The 20,649-nt window shown below is 44.3% G+C and overlaps 1 protein-coding gene and 1 long non-coding RNA gene across 2 annotated transcripts; one reads left to right on the top strand and one right to left on the bottom strand.

Annotated features, from left to right (window-relative positions):
- Positions 1 to 2,196: 2,196 nt before the first annotated feature.
- Positions 2,197 to 7,536, bottom strand: LOC146199152 (cuticle protein 10.9-like). The gene is made up of 3 exons (XM_084592723.1): positions 7,525 to 7,536; positions 6,197 to 6,274; positions 2,197 to 2,504 (listed from the first exon to the last, which is right to left on the bottom strand). The coding sequence occupies exons 1-3, from the start codon at positions 7,534 to 7,536 to the stop codon at positions 2,250 to 2,252; spliced, it is 345 nt and encodes a 114-aa protein (XP_084448849.1). The 3' UTR covers positions 2,197 to 2,249.
- Positions 3,667 to 18,369, top strand: LOC146199151 (uncharacterized). The gene is made up of 3 exons (XR_014704746.1): positions 3,667 to 3,721; positions 11,365 to 11,503; positions 17,837 to 18,369. It is a non-coding gene; the product is annotated as an uncharacterized LOC146199151 (long non-coding RNA).
- The last annotated feature ends 2,280 nt before the right edge of the window (positions 18,370 to 20,649 follow it).

The following is a 20,649-nucleotide window of genomic DNA, read 5'->3' as shown; positions in this document are numbered from 1 at the left end:
GAAGGGTTCAGGAGTGTTCAACGTGCACTGACATCGCAAAGTACACAGGCGCCTTGCTTTTCGCCTCCATCGAAAAGCGGCCGCCGTGGTTGGATTCGATCCCGCATTCTCGGGCACAGCAATCGGGCGCCTTAACACCTGCGGGGCGCCGTATTCTACTATTTCTCACTCACACGCATCGGTATCAGATATTTAGTTTATTTCAAGGCGCTTTCGAATTACAAAATGCAGAGATTTAGAAAGGAGAGAATGTGATATGGGCTTCACATTTCTAAATACAATATTTGTAATTTATGATAACCTTTTCGAGCGCCTAGTTTAACAAGGAAATGGAATAAATATCTGAAGCAGTCATATTTAGCGAAGCTCATGGTATAGCTTTTGTTTTCAATGGCTACTGTACGTGCTAATAAAACATTCAGTCGCTGCGCATGTTATGATTAGTGAGTATTGAGTGTCTGCTATGAAAACTGACGTGACATAAAATTCAATCTGTCCCCTTCCCATGCCACTGAAACTATGCGTAACGTGTGGCTTTCTCAGTGCGCTGGTAGTGTTCTCAGAACTACGGAGAGCAATAGAAATATTTTTTCTGCCCGCTTTTGCAGTGTACTTAGCATAGCTTATTTATGGGATATTGTGAATTAACCAGAAACGTATAAAATGGACTAAGCGGTTCATTTTTATTTTGTTTTCTGTACACAACATAAGGCGTCTGGACGATGCACAACAATAACAATAACAAAGCAATGGAATAAACTACAGAGGCGATTCCCTGAAAGAGTTTTTTGTTTAGCGTTCTTCACTGAAGCTGTTATTAAATAAATGCAGCAGGTGGCCGGATTTTGGGATTGTATTGCGTGTGCGTTAGTTTAAAGCAATGGTAAACGAATTTAGTGTGATGACATCTTTTCTTATTCTGCTGGTAATTAAACATGCATGCAAGCGCTGCAGTTCGATTTAGGATGTTTATGAAGAAAGTCAGTGATGCACTGGCGATTTGTGGCGAAACTGGCGATTTGTGAAGTGAAAACCCAAGCACACATGAAAAGCAAAGGGACATATCGCAAGGATAGAAACGAATTCTTTAAGTGCTGCTCTAGAAAGATACCAGCTACAACGTAACAAGAGGCTTAGTAGTGGAAACAGGAACCTGGCGTAATAGAGCGGGTTATAACAGAAGTGGTTGGTTTAACGATACTTTCTGCATTGAACACCGACCGTGTAAGGCCACAGAAGAACGCAACAGTTGAGGTGCTTTCAAAGGTCTAGCTGGGTTATGCGATAATGTTCCTACACTCGTAAATGAACAAGCGGCATAGATGCTAACGAAAACACAAAGCGCGGACGAAACGAACGCGAGGTATAGAGATGCGAACAGAAAAGTGACAAATAAATAGACAAACAAACACATCACTTATTAACAAATCTTCTGACAAAACAATCACACTGCGCACGGAATAAAATACGAATACTAAAACCGCGATGTCGTTAAATCGAATTACGCCGGTTGTCTTTCCGCTATTTGCGGCGTCTGGCACTTGTGTGTGTCCGCCTTGCACAAAAAACAGTTGGATTACTGCCGATAAAATCGATGCCTGATGCTCAGAGAAGCAATTATAAAACCATGTATTGCAAAATGCAAATGAAATTGAAGGCAGCATCAAATAATAAATTTTCCTGGAGGCCGAAAACTAAGAATTTTAATAGCCCAGCAGTTCACTGTTTGTAGACACTGTCAAGACGCTTTATATGTTTCGCAGCACTGATTCAAGCCTAGAAAAAGTGAAAGGAAGCAACACTTATTCATGCACCTTTAAGTGATAAGACAAGTGTCAAGTCGCGTGTGCCAGGCCACATTTCCTTACAATACTTGACATATCACTATTCCAGCCACATTTTACCAACATTTTTCAATGATACTGATTCGGATGACACAACTTTAAAAAATGTCGATCTCTTTCTTCAATGAGAGGCTTCTCTTTTTGTTTGCAAAATACAATATTTAGTGAACAATTTACCCGTAGATCCGTAATCAGAAAAGAAAAGGACACAAAGTTTAGCGGTTTTTGATCTGCATACCCTGTCAACCCCGAGAAAGCTAATATTCCCTTTTGAGATCTGCGGTAATAATTATTCCGTATTTTTCTTTTCACGCCATCACAGGGGGCGTAGGGAGGCCGTAGACGTTCGGAATGACAACCGGCCTTGTCGTACGTGCGGCTAACTTCAGCGTGTCAGCTTGTCGTTTAGTGGGAGTAGGGAGAGTTGTAGTGCACGTCAGCCGGAGCACTGGCGGCGGTTCCGGGCTCGTTGGTGGTGACGGTGGCCCGGAAGCCGCCGGCGTCGGCCACGTAGTCGACGCGGCGAGTGATGCCGTTGGCGTCGGTGTAGCCGTACGAGCCCGTGCGCGAGTTGGTGGCGTCGCTGGTCTCCTCATGGTAGTGGTGGCCGCCCTCCAACGGGTTAACGCTGTCGTAGCTGAAGTGGTACGGCTGCGGGGGCTGTGAGGAGAGAGCAAATACACAAGGAAAGAGCCTTATTAATGTTTGGGTCGTTCAGCACATTAAGTAGAAGGAGGATGTCCGCTTAATAAATAATGGATACCTTCCCTGGTTTTCACTTAGGCTGCACCAACCGAGAGTGAAGAAGATGAAGCACATATGCACAAAAACCTCTGCATTCATCCCTCCCCACGCTCTAAATACGAACAAGAATTTCGCAGTATCTGTATGTGATTCCTTTCCCCAAGAAAATTTAACAGAGATTTTGCTCCACGTGACGCCAAAGATGCGTTAACACCCACAACCAAGTACATGCAGCAAGTAGAGATGGCTGGCCTGCCGGCGAACCAAAACAAATTTTAACTTGGTGCGAGGGGCTGTAATGGTACTGTATCTACAGACCATATGCGAACCCGCCTAATACTGGCTCGTAGACTCCCCGTGCGCTATATTCACACAACTCTTTTTCACGCTCTATGCTCATACAGTGCATTGCCTCTCTTTTTGCCTCATCTGAGTGCATTCGTACACCTTTGTTTGCTGTTGACAGTGCAGCGTCTCATACTAAATACACGAACAATTGTTATACTATGTACTGGTGCGGCCAATATGCTATGGAGCACGTTTTCGGTTATTGTCACGCGTTCCGTACAGACAATATGACAGTTTTTGGGGCGTACCAGCGGCATGGGCTGAGGAATGTATGAAGTAGTTCCTAATAATTCCTAGCTTATGCGAGGTAAATTTTTATCGCCGAGGTATGTGACCTGTATATGATTACGGCAGGTGATGCACATAGTGTTTGTCAACTTTCTCGTTGCATATTTTTATTTTTCATTCTCTTAGGGCATACCTGCTCGGTGGTTAGACGAACGCATTCAGGCTGCTCTCAATCACGTTTTACATTCTCTGAGCTAGTCAAACAAGCTAGAAAACTAAATTTCTATGTTAAAACTCTTTTATCACTGTCTTGAAAATTCTCCCGCCTACAGCCACAAACCACTATGATGGAGCTTGCGTCTGATTGCTTTTTTTATTCCTCAATATTAGAATGCAGAAATCGGCATCGAATAACACTGGTTTAATCTGCGCTAGTAACGTTCAAACAAAAGTCTTTCATTCCAGTCCTGGCACTGTGGTGGGCTTGTGGACACCGGTAAAAAGAAAAGAGCTGCCGTGTCACACTGTAACAGCCTCAGAAGTGAGTACAAAACCTGGTACGTATGACTCCAAAGCCCGGTCAGGCACGATTATTATTGATCTGGCCATATCCATCTTTTAAAAAGCTCTTTATTCTTTGTACCCAGCTATACTGAAATGTACTTCGTTTCAAAACTTGAAGCTTCTAAGGAGAGGCGGGAACTGAGTTCGGTTTTCACGGTAAGAGGACTGTCAACTCTACCGAATAATCGAAATCTTTTGAGAAACTTAACGAAAAGATTGGTGCGTGAAGCATCATATGTTCCTTTCTCACGTAAGGAATGAGGCGTCATATAACTGCGAACGACCAAACAAAAATGGCAAAAGCGGGTTTACGTGACGCTGTGCATCATCCTTCGGTTATCTCAACTTCCTGCTCCCAAGTATGTGCCGTGTTAGTGCCTGCGGGTAAGGCCCACAACAGTGCTACCTCGTTAGGCCAGGTGCCGGAAAAGCGGCCTGTAGAGAGCGCGTCGAAGTCACAAGCCCGAGAAAGATACCCCCCACAATAAGAAGGGCAAGAGAGAAAACATCACGACTACGCAAGCAGGGCAAAAGAGACGAACTCAAAAGAATCTATTCACGGAGCGCTAAGTGGAAGTGTGCGCAACGGTGCCTGCGATTTTCCGTGTCATGAAATGTTAAAACACAAAAAGGGGCGATGCGCCGTGTAGCGTGCGCTCAGGTAACCGATTAAAAAAGGATTTGTCGTGTCTTTTGCGTTTATATTCACTAGATGGTGATAGAACTAAGGCATTCGTGTTTTCTGCTAGTAAAAAAAAAGTAAGAAGCAAATGTGGTATTTTTTCTTCTTTAGCGTTCAGTGGATCTCAAGATTTAATTGCGTTGGCGTGCTCAATTTATTTTCTGGTATAAGAGTACGCTTAAAAAGAAGTCACCTCGTCGTAGACGAAGGCTGCCTACTAACTCTAATCGCCGACCTTTTGGTGAGGTTAAGATATCTTTTTGGGCAGAGGCACATGCTTCTGCAGTTCGAAAGAGCAATATTCAAACGGTTTTCAGCGAAAAATACAGGCGTCAAAAGGAAATCCTGACCGACAAATAACAAATGCCCGTAAACTTTCTCTGATCAAAAAGGTTTACTTGCACTTCGCTCATAATACACTTTCGTTTGCTAAGAAGTTTTGTATGAGTCTGTTAGGACTGGAATTCCCAATTGCACACTGAACAGGCAATGCGAATGGTGTAAATAAAAGAAAAACTTGTGTATCAAGTTTAGGACCCTATTCAGCAGTGCTTTTCATTTTCCAAGCAGATTCGTGTCATTTAATGTGCTCGCTGCTAAGCAGGCATGACATGCTAAGTCATGGCAGGTGTGTGTACATCTTTAGATATCTCTATGACGCGATTATCCAAACAACAATTTCTTGTATCTTGCATTTCGTTGCACATCGTACCCGCGATGTCTTAACGACGTACTGAATTCCTCCCTTCGTCATCCGCCGCCCAGAATTCCACCGCGCTTTGGAAAGAGTAAGACAGCCTTATGGGCGTACAATCCTGACCTTGAGCTGACAAGGCATTTAGGACGGCGTAACAAGAATGCCGGAAAACGCTGTGCAAGTCAAGAAGGGAGAACCTCACTCAGAGGTTTCCGTTGCGTTAGCACCTTTTACGAATATTTTACGAATGCTTATGAACGTAAGGCTGTGTAGGGTACATTGCATGGCGGATGTGACTATATGTTTGACGTAAGGGCTCGTAAAGATACCACTTATCATCAACTGTCCTGGAGACATCGAAGCGCATGTATCTTTTGAGTATTTATGAACGTTAATGCTAAGCGCACAAAAACAAAATTATGAGAGCTTGAAAAGAAGTTCCGGGATGTTATGGTCAAATCAGACATACGCCCGTAACGGCCTGGGCATTTTCTTTCTGTTGCCTGTCATTGTACAAACTTCACCACTGAGTACATAACTAAAGGACTCATTTGTTGTCTTTTTTCCGAATGTGTTTAAAAAGTTATTGCAAACCAAGACTCAGCCGAAACACTTTCTTGTTTTGAGCACGCAAAGAGCAGCTTTAATTTTATAACGTGTGATGCAATCCTTCTTTAAAGCATTTGTTGAGAGGCATATCGTTAGTTGGTCTTCCACGCTTACGACCACTAGTGCTGCATTGTTTCGGTGTGCAGTGCCGGCACCTTCCGTTACAGCGAGAGGGCCGTTACGCGTTTTACGACTACCAGTGCCGCAGATGTGTCTCTTGCGGCCGGGGTCGCACCATGCATTCTCAAGGGGTGAAGGCAAATTTCGGGCCACCTGCAATCTTCTCCCAATGGCCACATATGTCACTGCAATACCTGAGTGTTGTTTTTTTTCTTCAGCTTTCTCTGCTTATTTTTGCTGTCTAACGACCGCCGACCTTTCCTCTTAAATTACTTCGAGAAGCCCCGACGGGAACAGTGACTCTATTGTTCGGCCAGCAGAGACGCCTGGGGCAAACCGCGAGAGTGACGGCGTAGTTACCTCAACGTAGCCGCCGCCCCCACCTGGGTAGACAAGCACCTGGGACATGGCGCAGGCGATCACCGCCAGAAAGATGAGCTGGAAAAAAAGGAGGAGTGGAAGTCAGTAGAGCAACTTCGCTGCTTCCTGCTTTTATAAAGTGAATAGATATTCTCAGATGCTTTGCGGTACATGAACAAGTAATCTTCACTCAGAATTATGCCGTATAATGTAGTAGTCATCTCCATGGGCTGCAGAAGGCTGTACGAGCCGCCTCTGACGCGCCATTGGGACACACTGGTGAGCGGGATATGGGCTGAGAAAGGTATGCACTCTCATATATGGTCGCTTTAGAGGTTACTGTTGGAAAAGTGAGTTAAAATCTTTTTTATTGTCATGAAGTACTTTTATGGCTGTAGTTGCAATCGTGGAACGGTGAACAGGTGACAGCCAGAGAGGCAGAAATGACATCACAATGGCTGATTGAGTTTCCCTGCGTTATGAGCTTTCCTTTTTAGTCGTTTAAACTCATAAGCGGTAATTACCATGCTAGCATTGCATTGCACACTTGAACTAACTTGATACATCACAATCTCATAAATAAGGCGCATTTCCTTCTGGTCTTGAATTCTAAGTGAGGTGGTCGATAATAAAAACCAGATCATTCCTCTGAATCTTAAGAATGTGCACTGATCATAAGCCTACCTTTAAACGGTGCACACGACGACTGTAGTGATAACCTAGCACTACCCCTAAGGGCTGTTAGAACATTAAAGTTGGTTAGGTTTCGAATCCTTCAGATGGTCGCATGATTTCCAGGAGAATGAGTGGTTGCTTTTTGCACACGCTGAAAATTTTATGAAATAAATACTGCTTGACCATTCAAGAGACCGGTGTAACTAGATCTAAAGGCGTTCAGACTACAACGCAAAACTAAGAGGGATAAGAAACAGAAGCCTATATTAATTTTAAAAATTGCTCCTTAGTTCTCAATCGTTCCACATTCGATAACGTCGCGTCTCGTGTACACGAACGCTTTTCAGACCGCTTTAGTTGATAGCCACATCACAGCGACCAGGACGGCGATGACATGAAACTTCCACCGGTTTTAACAGCGAGATCAGTGAGGGCTGCGTCCTTGCCCCGGGGCGAACGACGAACGGCAATCGATGCATCGTTTCGTTGCCTGAGAACGACGTACTCAGCCCGTAGCACCGACAATAAAATTCGCACAACCATTTTCAGCGCCGGACGAGACGATGCTGACGAGTCTTCGAAGACGATGTCAGTAATCCTGGGTGCTGCCGTCGTATATCCGATGCAGTCTTGGCGCTGGGCGCGGGACTCACCTTAGCGAGCATCTTTAGCGTGGTTCTCGAGCTAGCGTTGCTGCAAGGCAACCGTTGGGTTTCGCAGGACTGTCGAACCGTATGGGCACTGGAGTGACACCGTCCCTCCCCGACGTCGCTTATATATCCCGTGTCGATCCAGGTCCCAATTGATTATGGCCCTCACCCGATATCAATGGGGTAATCTGGATCCACCCAGCCAGCCAGCTAAGGCGGCAGCATCGCGAACCGACCAGCGTGAGGGATACTCTTCCTTCCTCGCCCTTATACTCCTTCTGTGCCCTCGCCGTTCTGCAGCGAGCAGGGGCCAGCTACCGAAGGACGTTAAGTTATTCTGGAGGCATATGCGGGTTGGCATCCTAGAAAGATAGCGCTTCGGAAAGGTCGCTTCTGCCTTCATGAAATCGAAATCGCCCCGCGAGGGCTACTAGACCGATGGCGAGAGCCTATGAGGCTGTTGGCTTTCGACGCCTTTCTCGCATCGAAGTCGCTTTGGCGCCCTGCTCATCGCCCCTTCCCTCAACCGTTATCCCCTTCTTCCTCCTCGCTTCATTTTTCGTGCGTTACGTTTCACAGCAGAGACGCGATGCGCGATAGCTCAGCTCTCCGGAACAACGCTGGGAGGCTCGCGCGGCACAATTTTTTTGTTTTATTTCTCGCCGATGCTCCTTCTGCGCGTGTTGTGGCGCTGCTCCGCAACCGTCGATATGTCTGGGCCGCACGGTTTCCGTGGGTAGTGCGTCGCGAAAGATCTTGCTTTCTTTGTCATAAGAAGGATACCTTGTTGCGGTTCCTAGCGCGGGGATTGTTTGTCTTTGCTTGGCCGGGTCCCGGTTATTTGTCTCACTCATTCACTCCGAGAAATGGATGAGCAATCGTTGTGTGCCAAGGCGAAGAGTGTGCCACGTGGTATAGTATGGAGAGCTGCTTGCTTGATATTATTTATGTCTTCACATGAATTTCAAGCCAATAATTTAGGGCATACAGATCGACATACCTCTGATACCCCGCAAGCGTTAGCCCTCATTGAGTTTATTTCTCTTAGTGCACAATCGGTCTTCACTTTCTTCCTATGTTCTCAAAGAAATCCTTCCATTCGTCCCTGTTACGACGGCTCCAGTAAGTGGGCCTTTGTTTACTTCGAAAAAAACAACAACAGTTACCTAATCTTCCGGACCTCATCAGCCTAACTTGGCAAATTCTCTTGAATCAGTGCAGAACCATGCCACTAGATTAACCTTATCTTATTATACCAGCTTCGCAGGATAAAACAGAGATAACGTTTACTTACACTCGTCACTCCTAAAATTAACGCAGCCTCGTTTTGTTTATTTCTCAAGTTCTCTCATAAAATCCTGAACCCAGTCAAATATTACAACTCGCAAATTGCATTTCGCGCTATAATCAGCTGTGAGGTGTTTATTAGGATATTCGAATGGGGCCCATACAAATAACAATCTAGTAATCATTCTTTAGCGAGTGCTCTAGACTAAAATGACCCACCAACCGAAGTGGCGGCCATTATCAACCATCGAATATTCAAATCCGCCACCGAAGAAGCGCTTTGATCAATGTAAACCATCGAACATCCCGGCAATCCATGAATAGCATTCTTTTATTTACATAGCCGAGTGCCGCTAGAGTGCAGAAATAGACAGTTTGCTTGTAGCTTAAGACGAACACAACAATAATAAACGAGACATATCATTGTCCCAGTTATACATACCGTGAAAGTCACATGACGTCCTGTGTACGTTGCAATGTCGAAGTAGTTATCATGTAATTACTAGGAAATTCTTGTCTGCGGGGGAAATTCCCGAACGTAGACAGCGAGTTATTGTTTCTGTAGTATCCGAAAGCCGGAAAGACCTTATTTGTCAGTGTTAAATTACAGAGACGGCTTCTTCCTTAGTAGACGTTAGCTAAATGCAGCGAATATAACGAATATAATGAACTCAGAAAGCGGGTATCCCTAGGCGTTGTGTCAATGAAACCCCGTGTGAAGGCGCTTTATTTTACGACACAAGGTCAGCACGTGCATGCAGCATTAACGTGAATATGAGCAAAGCTCTTGCGAAGGAGGCGAAGGTGGGGTGACAATTATTCACACTATAAAATATCGTTCATTGCCTAGCCAAAGCCACAAGGCTGCTGTCACGAATTTAAGTTTCCGTTCTCTAGTCTCGTGCAGTGTCCTACCAATCTCAATCGCGTGGAAAGATTCATTGCAATAGTAGGCAAAAGCGCGAAAGCGCAGTAGCGTCCTTACCACGCAACACGTAATGCCGTTTTGTGTACTTGCACGTTTCACTACGGTTCTCTTATTGCTTCATTCTCAGCACGTCCCGCGTGCCTACAAAGGCCATTCTGCGGCTAGGCGCTCGTCTTTATCGCAACTACATCGCTCGACACTGAGCAAGCCTATGCTCTCGCTCGATCGAATTCCTGACCCGGTAAGCAACGAGCTGCTTGCGATCGGGGAAGTACCTTTGTCGAGGAACGCACGGCGTAAACTTTAATCCAGCATGGCCGATGTCGTGATTTCAGATTGTTCCGATTGGAACCGTGACACTCGACATACACAGCCACTCAAAAATTTTAGGACGACCTTAATCAGTATTCTAAGAAATTAGTAAATATAGGAGCAACAAGATAAGAATTCCTTCATTCCTTCCATGGAAAAGAAAGTTCAGCTGCTGCCGACCTCCGCATGCAAATAAGTGTATTTCACAGTAATGATGCGCTATCTACGGAAATGTCTCATAAAAAACACAGGAATAACATATCAGTTAAGGTTGTTTTGTTATCTTCCCTGCTATACAAGTCTAGGAAAGCAGAGATGTAACATGAACCAAAAGGAGATATCGGATCCTGGAATATTTCTAAGGCGATCACGTTAATCATTGTTCGTCTTTAAGAAACACCTAACGCTGTACTAAGTTTTAAGGCGCAAGTTTGGTGTTCTTACACTCTTAAGCGCAGTAAAGGTGTTTTTAAGGTCTAAATTTAAGATGCACAACTCTCTGCAGGACTATTCTGCTAATTACAAGTAAGCATCATTGGCGTCGTTAAGTTCCTGCGAAATTAATCAATATGTTTTACTAGCGACACAGAGCTGTTTAGATGGCTGTATATATTCTGAAAGCCTGCTACGAAATTGAGCATCAGTCACCAACTGCGAGCATAGTGGTGATCTATGTAACTATAGTTCCCGAGAAATGTATAGCGAATGTTTTTTATTGTTCTGGTAGATGAGCTACAGAACGTGCGCCATTTGGACTACAATTTTAGGGTATGCTTATACTGTCGTTGTATAGTGTGAAATGGATTTGTGTATTTCTGCGATGCCATCTGTAGGCTACTGAAATTCTAAATCCACTACACTCCAGTGTTCCTTCTTTACACGCGGCATTTATTTTGGTATAGTTTACGAGTTGATGAATAAAATGAGGTCCTTCTTTTCATTATTTTGTAACAATGAACATAACTTAGACAAATTCATTCCTGATTTTTCGGAGCAAAATTTTACTGCTGCTTTACAAGTACCTATACAGGGATGTATCACGTCATTTCGTGCCGTGCTTTGTCGCCCTCATAGTAGCTTCGATTACATACCAAATGCTAGTTCAAATAACATGGTTTCATTTATGTCCAGTGGCGATATTTAAATGCTACAGTGCCCTTGCTGCTATTTTATTCGCGCAGAAGATACAATGACGACAATGATCTATTAGCATGAGCAAATATGTGGAGGCAGACAAAATGTAGACGCCTTTTTTGCATAATATTGCTGAAAATTCGAACCAGTAGCGACTTTGTTTTTTCAATTATAATACGCAGAGCAAAACGAAGGGTTTTTTGTACGTGAATAGTGCTTCCACTCCATCAATTATTAATCGCCCTCTATGGAGTGACTCCATGCCATTTGATATCCGGTGACATTTGGAGGCGCTATTGGCGCTAGAGCATGAAAAACCAGGTAAGCCTTTCCCAGTGGTTTGACAAAGGAAATGAACAATAATTCATACATTACGTAAAATATTTGGAAAAATGCTCGAACTTTCGGCTGTAATCATTTGTTATAAAAGTATAATATTTGCGGGGAGCGGGTGGCTGAGTGTCTACAACAAGATTATTTCAACGTTTTAGAGGGATTCAGCATCATTTTTCACAGTAGGGATAATTCGTGATCAGTCATTCCGAAAGATTTCTGAACGCAATGCAACTGCCTCATTCAGTTCTTTCAATTTTTGGCAGAACGATATTGCCCTCGACCTTAATTGATCCCGTCGATACAAATAATATTGGAACTCGAAGGCCGCATTTAAAGTTCAAAAGACCTGGATGCTCGCAACAGCACCGACGCAGTGTAAGATGCGGGATTAGTTCGTTAAGTTTGATAACCCACTTTCTTAGTGCATAATCAATTTTCGGTAAATCGATTCTGTTGATGAGGGCTAGGAGAAAATAGTGAATATAAAAGTAGAGCTCCTTAGAGGAACCATTCACAGTCGATTGATTGTGTTTTGATTAGTTTTAAGCAGTACTGCAGCAAGGAAGACAGAGTTTCCATTCAATGCACTCTGGTAATCAATATTATTAGCACGCCGAACTAAAAGAACCCATTCATGGCAAATGAGCACTAAAAGACGAACACAGTAGAAGAGACAACATGGCACAAGCGCTTACACAAAACTGAGTGCTCTATTCGGAAAGACAGGGGTAAAATACAAAGAAAACGAACCTAGGTGCCACGCTTACATTGAAAAAACTGGCCGATGCCTAACTATACTTCTCATGGAGTAGAATAATTACTTTTGTCGAGACCGCTCTAATCTGGCTGACCACCGCCGTGATTGCAAAATATTATGAAAGCGTAAACGATGTGGGTCAAAATTCAAGGATAACCAAGCCCATTCACGCGTGAGTTTAAGGAAGCCTATCATATTGCCAAATCTACACGTATGTCAGCCCACCCTCGGTCACCTTAACAAGCCCTGAAATCGCCTTCCTTGGTGACAAAAGAGTTTGCTGCGTGCTTGTTTTGTGCCGGTGTTCTCTGGTTTGCATTACGTTTTACCATGCGCGTGGTTCCGCGTCTTGATTAGGATAGGTGATGCACCAACTTGTTTTCTTTTCTTTGTACCTACCTCTTCTCTTGTGGTTTAAACGTTGTTTGCCCGGAAATTACTTTCAGTAGCAAGCGGGCGCTTGTGTCTTGTGTTCTCTACTGTGTTCGTCTTTTCGAGATCGTTTATCACGAATACTTTTCAACTAGCTCAAATTCTCATATAAGGTAAAAAAAAAAAAGCATTTACGGCAAGTTTGGTACATTCGTTTACGCCCCTTGCTTGTCACATGACAGGTAGACGGCGTCCGAATTTTCAGGTTGCTGCTTGAACTTTATGCGTGCTTGGTGGGAGATAAGCCAGAAATAGGTACGGTCTCACCAGTACTTCTGAGATTTAGACTCTCCGTGAGGGTAAAAAAATATTGGTTTACGGCAGCGTCTTCAACAAGAAAGACAAACAAATTTAGGCTACTGGTCAATCGAAAAGCAGCAGTGACTGAAATGTTGGACCGACTTTGGAAGCAGTCTAGCGTCGCATTAGTGATGAACTTGAGCTCCTCAAATAAGGCAAAACTAAGCTAATGAGAGATAAGAACCTGTCGCAAAGAACGGGAAATTATTGGAAGCCCAAGCCGGCAAACAATTAAGTTATTATTACCGGCTTCTTATTCTGGGAACTTCTAGTCTTTCCAGTGAGAAAAGTCGTCTTGTGTTTTTTTTAGCCTGCGAGAAAGGAAAACTGTTATTCTTTTGCTGCGCTGCGGAAGTAATTCCAATGCTTTCACTTAAGGAGCCAGGCGCTACGTAGTAGGCGTCCATTATTCTGGGCGCAACCTTTCAACCTATAAACCGGCACTGGTTTCGCTGTTGCAGTGCGCGGTCTCTATTTGGAGAAAGCGATGTGATAACAAAGTAGCAGTTCGGCAGTGCCTTCACATGTATCGCAGCCACGCAACCTCTCGAATCGCCTCCCTCCCTCCCTCTCTCTTTCTTTTACATTTTCGCTTTTCTTTAGCGCAATCTTTTGTCTTCCGCGTGTTGCGCGAGGCGTGCTATCTCGTTCTCTGGAGAGCGGTCCTAAGTGAAGGTCGTACGTGACGCGTACCACCGCTGGAATAGCAGATAAAGGCGGGTGACGTCATTGGCTCTGATGGCTGTCTCGCTTTTCACTTCCGCGAAGAGAGGAAGGAATGTCTGGCACCGGAAGCTCTAGTGCCGAGAAAACAGCTCACACCGGCAAAAAAACAAGAAAGGAATAGAAAGCACGCAAAGCAAAAACTTGTGAGATCAAGAAGAAGGAAGAGATGGCGACTGATGATACTTGCCGGGTCGTCGCCATAGATTGTCGCAACTGAAATGTCTCTTGTTTCTTCGAGGCCGTCGTCGTTGGACACTCAACCCGACTGAGTCTGCTTAGCGCCCCACGGCAGACTGTGCACTGAAAGGGCCGGGCATTGTTGCTGCCAAGTGGGAGACCGCCCAGTCGTTTGCTGGGGAGTACGCAAAGTAGGCTGAAGCGCTTCGAAAGACGGGAGTGCCGAGACGGCTCGAGGGGAGGGAGCTAAGTGTCAATGCGCCTGACACCGGAAACGATCCTGGTGTGAGAGTGCCTTTTGCCTGCCGGTGTCGCACCCACAAGCACGTATGATGGCGTTATTTCATAAGGTCCCATCTCCGTGGGAGGTCGTGCGCATCGATTTACTTCACGAAGGTGAAGAGTCAAAAAGGTGAAAGGTCAATTCGTGAGGATAACGAGGACGCGAAAGAGGTCTTGAAGACATCTGTGGCATATTATTGACATATCTGGTCCTCCTTCGACGACGGTGACATATGGGCGTTTCTCTCGGTTTAGAAAGTGTGCACCGAACTGATTTTAGAATAAAAATAAGAAACGAAAATCGGGGTCAGTGCGGGAATCGAGATCCGGCCGCCGGCATGCGAGATAGGGACGTTGCCGTTTAGCCACAACGCTTTTTTTTTTCTTTATTGTATGGCTTCGACTAGTAAATGCAGAGTTGTCTTAAAATAGCAGTTGGTGGTTTAAAACAGAGGAGGCAGTAGAATCAGAGTTTGGGAGAAGCCCTAAGGTCAAACGTAAGCATAAGCAGAACAATCCAACAAACAATCAAAAGTAGACACAAATGCTTTCGCATTATTGCGCGTAAGGAAACTTAAAGAGCCCTCCAGAAGCTTAGTGAGAAACGGATTGAAACACAGCTTGTAGAGCCAGCCGTCGTCCTTCCAGCCCTTCTTGTAAGTAATCACTGTAATAAATATACTATGTAAGAAAAAAGAGACAGCCTATTTTGCTTGGGTAGGAGAGTTTGGCGAATTAGCTGTGCGAGCACTTCGGATTTAGTTCGAACGTTAAAGTTTGGTTCGAGCATCTGAAAGATGACACATCTTCCAAGTGCCCCAGCTAAATGTAGCCAACGTCTTAAAAGAGACGGTGTGTTCTAGAGTATGAAACCAACTGAGGGCTATTGAGAGTTGCTTGACATAGTCTGCAGAATTTTCTCTCACAAAAATAGCTAGTAATGACTAATTAATGAACCTATAATTATCACCTTGAGGAAAACACGGCCAATGAATGAGTTGTAGATCGTCTCGAAAATGGGTAGTTCGAGCAATAAGATAGGCTCCCATGTGACAGCGGGGTCATTTGATTGTCCCGAGACGTGTTCCAGATAACCAATTCGCTTTTCTTTGCTGCGCTTCCCCGTTGTAGCCTTTTGTGCGCACCAGTCCAATGATTTGACGTATCAAATGGTGATATGATAGCCTTTATTTTAAATCCAGTAAATAGAGCTACGTATAATAGCAGCTTGATGGAGATAGCGCAGCTAGCTGTTTATTCAGGCTATCTACAACTTTAGCTTACTTGGCCACGACTGCTATTGAATATTGTCTACGGAATACCACTGACCGCTGTAAAACCTGTGCAAACTGTTATTGTGCTGCCGTAAGTCGGGGCTGGAAATATGTGAAACCACAGGAGCACTTTCGCTTCCTGGAGTTTAAAGTAGGGCATTTAGGAGCACAAGTCGCAGTTAATTTGACGTCATCTTCGTCGGCGCAAGTAGCTAAAATAGCTAAAAACTCCGTTCCTCGTGCTTTGTACTGATAAGCTGTCGATCTATTGAAGAGCGTAGCACCCAGCAGTACTAAAAGATGCATCAGACTGCGCCGGTCTCTGTTATAAAATGGGTCAATAGTATGCGTACAAATGCTAGAACTCGGCTCAATGGAAACAGGAATGCAAGAGTTGCACGTCGTAGCCCACGAACGCGACATACGACCTTCTCTTTCTTGCTTATATATTAAGGCTCCCGAGCGAATGAAGAGGTTGTGAAAGTTGTTTTGAATTACAAACAGCCGTGGGTAATGACAGAGAGACATTTCAAGGTCGTCTAGGTTAAACAAGAAGAAGCACGCTCTCGTCGCACAAGAGCACGTTGTTTGTAACAGGCGACATGTTGTCACTGGCTACAAAAGGCGACCACGCCGAGTTGGCCATGAACCAATTCTAGCCCGAAGAGTGCCACTGTCGAATGAGCTAGACCAGCTGTCTCATTCGGGAGGTCAGCACTGACCTCTGAACGCAGCTACCGTTTACATCTGCACTTCCTAGTTTTTGCATTTTAGTGGGGAAGGCATGGCCTTCTCATGTCGAAAACAAGACACGAGAGACAAGACGTATTTGTTTGTATTTTTATCTATAGTGAAAACTAATACAACATATTTCACCTCGCAGCTAGCCGAATTGGATGCATAAAAATGATTACACTTGGATGGGGGCGCTTAAGTCACCCAAGGGTGCACTGCAAAAGCATTCGAAGCAAAGTTGGTGTTACGTATTTCTGCCATTGCAGCGCGGCGTGCTCAGAAAAAAATATGTTAGCTGAGCATCTTTGTAACAAACAAAACTAGGCTTTAATAAGCAAACTGGTTTACCAGCAGGTTACTGTAGCCTTGAAAGGAATGCAAGAGGAGAAAGCAGTGCTGAGGGTCAGAAATATTGAATCTGTTGTTGGATGGTGGGGAAACTGTCTAAAACACTGGTCACCAGTACACGCGAAGCCTCATGACATCGAGAGTATCTTAATCTAGGAAGAATACTGATATTATATTCATTAATTAGGAAGATGCGTGATTAAAAAAAATACAATTCGATAAGCTTGCGGTTCATTGCTTTTAGATTATTTCCTAGGGTGCTCTTTATGAGTATCAAGAAATCCATAGACATCAGTCATGTAAAGGTTGAGACAATGTTTCGCAAAGAAATTTGCCAATAGCTCGTGGTTGCAGTGTACATATAGCAGGTGTTAAAAAAATGCGCGAAATGTAACGAACGTCTATATATAGGCCTCATTAGTCGTCTCATTAGCCACGCTGAAATCACGGAACGCGATGCAGAAAAGCCGTATGTGAAAATGCTCGCAGATACACAGCTACCATAGCCGTTAACACTGAACTAATATAACCCCTATGATAATGTCGGTTAAACACGAAGGCGCGATGTCTAGTACTGTTCACTTCTTGTCGACAGGAGGTATTCTGTAGCCTGCTTGAGATAAAAGGTGGATAAGAGGTAATGAAGTACACCTTAGCAATCTGCGATTCGCTGACGACATTACCATGTTAAATAATTCAAAGGAGTAATTTCAGACCGCGATCAATGACCCAGACAGGCAATGTAGAGATGCGCATATAAAAATATATTCGCAAAAACTCTTGTAATGTTGAAGAGTCTCACAAAGAAAAAGAAGTGGGAATAAGTGGAATTGGTGAAGCATACCTTAGCAATATGCGATTTGCTGAAGACATTACCACGTTAAATAATTCAAAGGAGTAATTTCATACCATAATCGATGACCCAGACAGGCAACGTGGAGATGTTCATAAAAAATAAATGCGCAAATGCTGATGAAATGTTCAAGAATCCCACAAAGGAAGAGAAGTTAACGCTAGGCTGTGAATAAGTGAAATTGGTAAATGAATACATCTACTTAAGGAAGGTAGCACCGGAGATCCGGGCTACGAGACAGAAATAAGGACGGGTGCATCGTATTTGGCAGATATCCTCAGGTCATAAGCAATAGTTCACCAGTATTCCGCAAGAACAAAAAATCCAGGTGTTTATTTCAGTTAAACCAAGGTATCCGAGCGCAAGCTCTGTGAAGCATGGCTACACAGTCAAACTTGCGTTTTTTCTCAATGCGACCTTCTTTCTCTTCCTAGGTCTCTGCGTCGAGTGCCTCGAGTCGATCAAGCTTTCTCATCTCTGCTCCTTCTCGGCGAGCTATATCGGCTGCATAATCAGGCCCAGTCTGACGCCTGTGCTGAAGCGTTGACATTACCGGACAGCATGAGCTCATGCATGGAGACACCGAGCAACCACGCTCAGGCGAAGTTGCTAAGCTCCTTTATTGTAAACTCTCAAAATGACAAAAAAAAATTAAATAAATGTGAGAGAAAGCCTGCGCCAAACCAGAGGTTATCGCGGGCAAAAACAAATTGAAAATAAAAGAAAATGGGAAACTCCCAGAGAAAATTTAAAGAAAGCCAAACAGAAGAAAAAGAAAACTATGGCAGAAATGTCGAGTGGCGAAAGTGGTTTTTAGGGCCCGCGACAAAATGGGTCATTATAGAGACGAAAAACAAAAGCACACAAGGATGGATCCAGCGTGCCAAGAACCTTGCGATGTGCTCGCAAGTGGCCACGATGAAGGAAGGGGCGAGGAACTATGGGAAGGAAGAGAAGTCAAGAAAAGAAGACGAGGGGAATAAAAAAAAAGGGGGGGGGGGGAGAGAAGGGAGACGGGGCAGTTCAGTGGGGGGGAGGAGGGGAAGTGGTAAGAATAAAAGTCCCAAAAGCAAAAAAAACAAAAAAAAAAACGTGGGAGACAGAAAAGGAAACAAGGAGGAGAAACAGGTAGGAACAAGGAAACTGATGCGCAAATGGTGAAACAAAAATAAAAACAACGAAAGGAGTTCTGCTAACAGTCGTTACGGAACAAATCTGTGTATTAATACAGATCAAAATGAACTAGGGCACTCAGGACAATCAAACAGGAAAGCCACATGTCCACATGGTAGGGGCAGGGCCGCCGCCCACCAAAATTGGCCATATGGCGCACCCGACCACTCAAGACATATTAAAGACTTTGTATTGACCGGTAGGGCTACGAACCACCCGGGCGGGAATGAACGCGATTGACAGGTGGAAGCAAAGAAGAGACACGAACGGCAATGCGTATAAGCAGCGCACGAGAACGAGCGGAGGATAGCAAAGAAGGGAAGTCTTGAGGGGAATCAAAGTTCGGGTACCCAGGCAGCATCTTTGCTATATCCGCAGTGAGTGGATATAGCAAGGTGATGAATAAAGCCCCTGCTTAGTAACGTGGCATCACAGCGGAGAGACTTATAGCCAGTTGTTGAGGTTAGAAAGCTTGCAGGGATGACGTTGCCGCTGCTGGCATAGGTCTGTGTTAATTGACGAACTATTAGAGACGCCTTTGGTCCGCCATGGGCATAGGCTGCTGCAGACTATGAAGACTCTAATTTTCATATGTCGCTTTTCTACGCTTAATCTAGTCAACAATGGTTAATTTAATCAAAGAAAGCAAGAGGGAGAAGCAGCCTACACCCAAAAGCAGTTCAAAGTGGGGTGATATTCGGTGAAGTCTCCTCTTCAAAGCCAGCACTGAGGCGACATTGAATTTACTTCAAAAGGGCACTGTCTAACAGAAATGTTATTCACGAGGCATCAACCACAACATAAAGGAATACGAAGAACTGTTTAATGAGTGTACTTGCGCATGTCGGTATTCTCTTGAAAAAAGATACTAGTGACGAGAGTTTATAAAGATTTTCTAGACACAAGATGTCAAACGTATAGTGCTGGCCAAGTAGATAGTTCAACTGGCGCTGTTCTCCTGTGCATATTAACTCACATGTAATTTTTCTACCTTCCACTTGTATCTCTATACAAGAAGTACTTTCAGCGGAACAAACAAAAGTGCACAAAATAGCCTATAGCGATTGAAGCCGAGATTAAATATTAAAGAAACAAAGCTTTTTCAAAAGTAACCAGATGACATAGTTTGCTTATATGTGATATAGTGGAGGCTTCCGCACTATCTGAAAGGCCACCTGACATACATGTAAAATCGTTTTCTAAAAAGGCTGCAAGTATGTGCACGCGTGACCTACAAGAGGAAGTCATCCTGAACGACCATTTTTAAAATGCTCCTTACCGGAAACAGAGTATATGCTGTTTACCGAGGTCTTCCGACGCACGGAAGTACCATAGAATCATACAATATTATTCTTCCTTGACCTCGATCCTACCGATACTACTCGATATGAATACAATTTTTCTGCATGCTGAGCCTGTATTGAGCTCTTAACTTTCCTGACGCTCTCGCTCACATTTTAGACCCTTGGGCAATTTTGTATATTGACCACTTAGAGTAGTTCCTCCAACAGAAAGCTTATAGGTAAAGCTGAGTCTCTTGTCAAATGACCTGAGATTGGCGTCTGGCCCGGACACGAACCATGCCAAGGTCAAGCTGCTTTGGCTTCCCGGCTATATGGAGCGTCGGAGGATTGTAGAAGCATCGAAGGCTTTCGGAGCTGTGCAAAGTGTCTAAAGACAGTAGTGGCAGTACCCTCAGAGGGAGCGTATCGAGCGGACCTTGAAGTCTCGCTCAGGCTTAAGGACGGAGTGTCAGGATGTACAATACGAGAAGTTACCGTATTTGGTGTAGATCGAGGCTTCAGTTATGATCTCTGGGTGGCCTACGTGACGTTTGCACTGTACCCGAGTGTTATATGTACAGCGCCAGCGGCCCGTGCTTCGATGCACACTTTGCACGTGCGTGTACGTAGAAAACGAACTTTTTCGGGGCAAATGTGATTGAGCTTTATTTTTCATATGTTCTATAACTTCACTATTAAACTGATATACCTGCAGTTTCTTTCTCGGTAGGCGTATACTTTTTGCCGACCAATTTTCAGAAATGGTGCACATCCTGTTTCTATGATGGTTT

This window comes from Amblyomma maculatum, chromosome 2 (assembly GCF_055883805.1).
Source record: "Amblyomma maculatum isolate TAMU_Amacu chromosome 2, ASM5588380v1, whole genome shotgun sequence".
NCBI lineage: Eukaryota > Metazoa > Arthropoda > Arachnida > Ixodida > Ixodidae > Amblyomma > Amblyomma maculatum.
The sequence above is the reverse complement of the archived record's forward strand: the minus strand, read 5'-3'. Positions and strand labels throughout refer to the sequence as shown.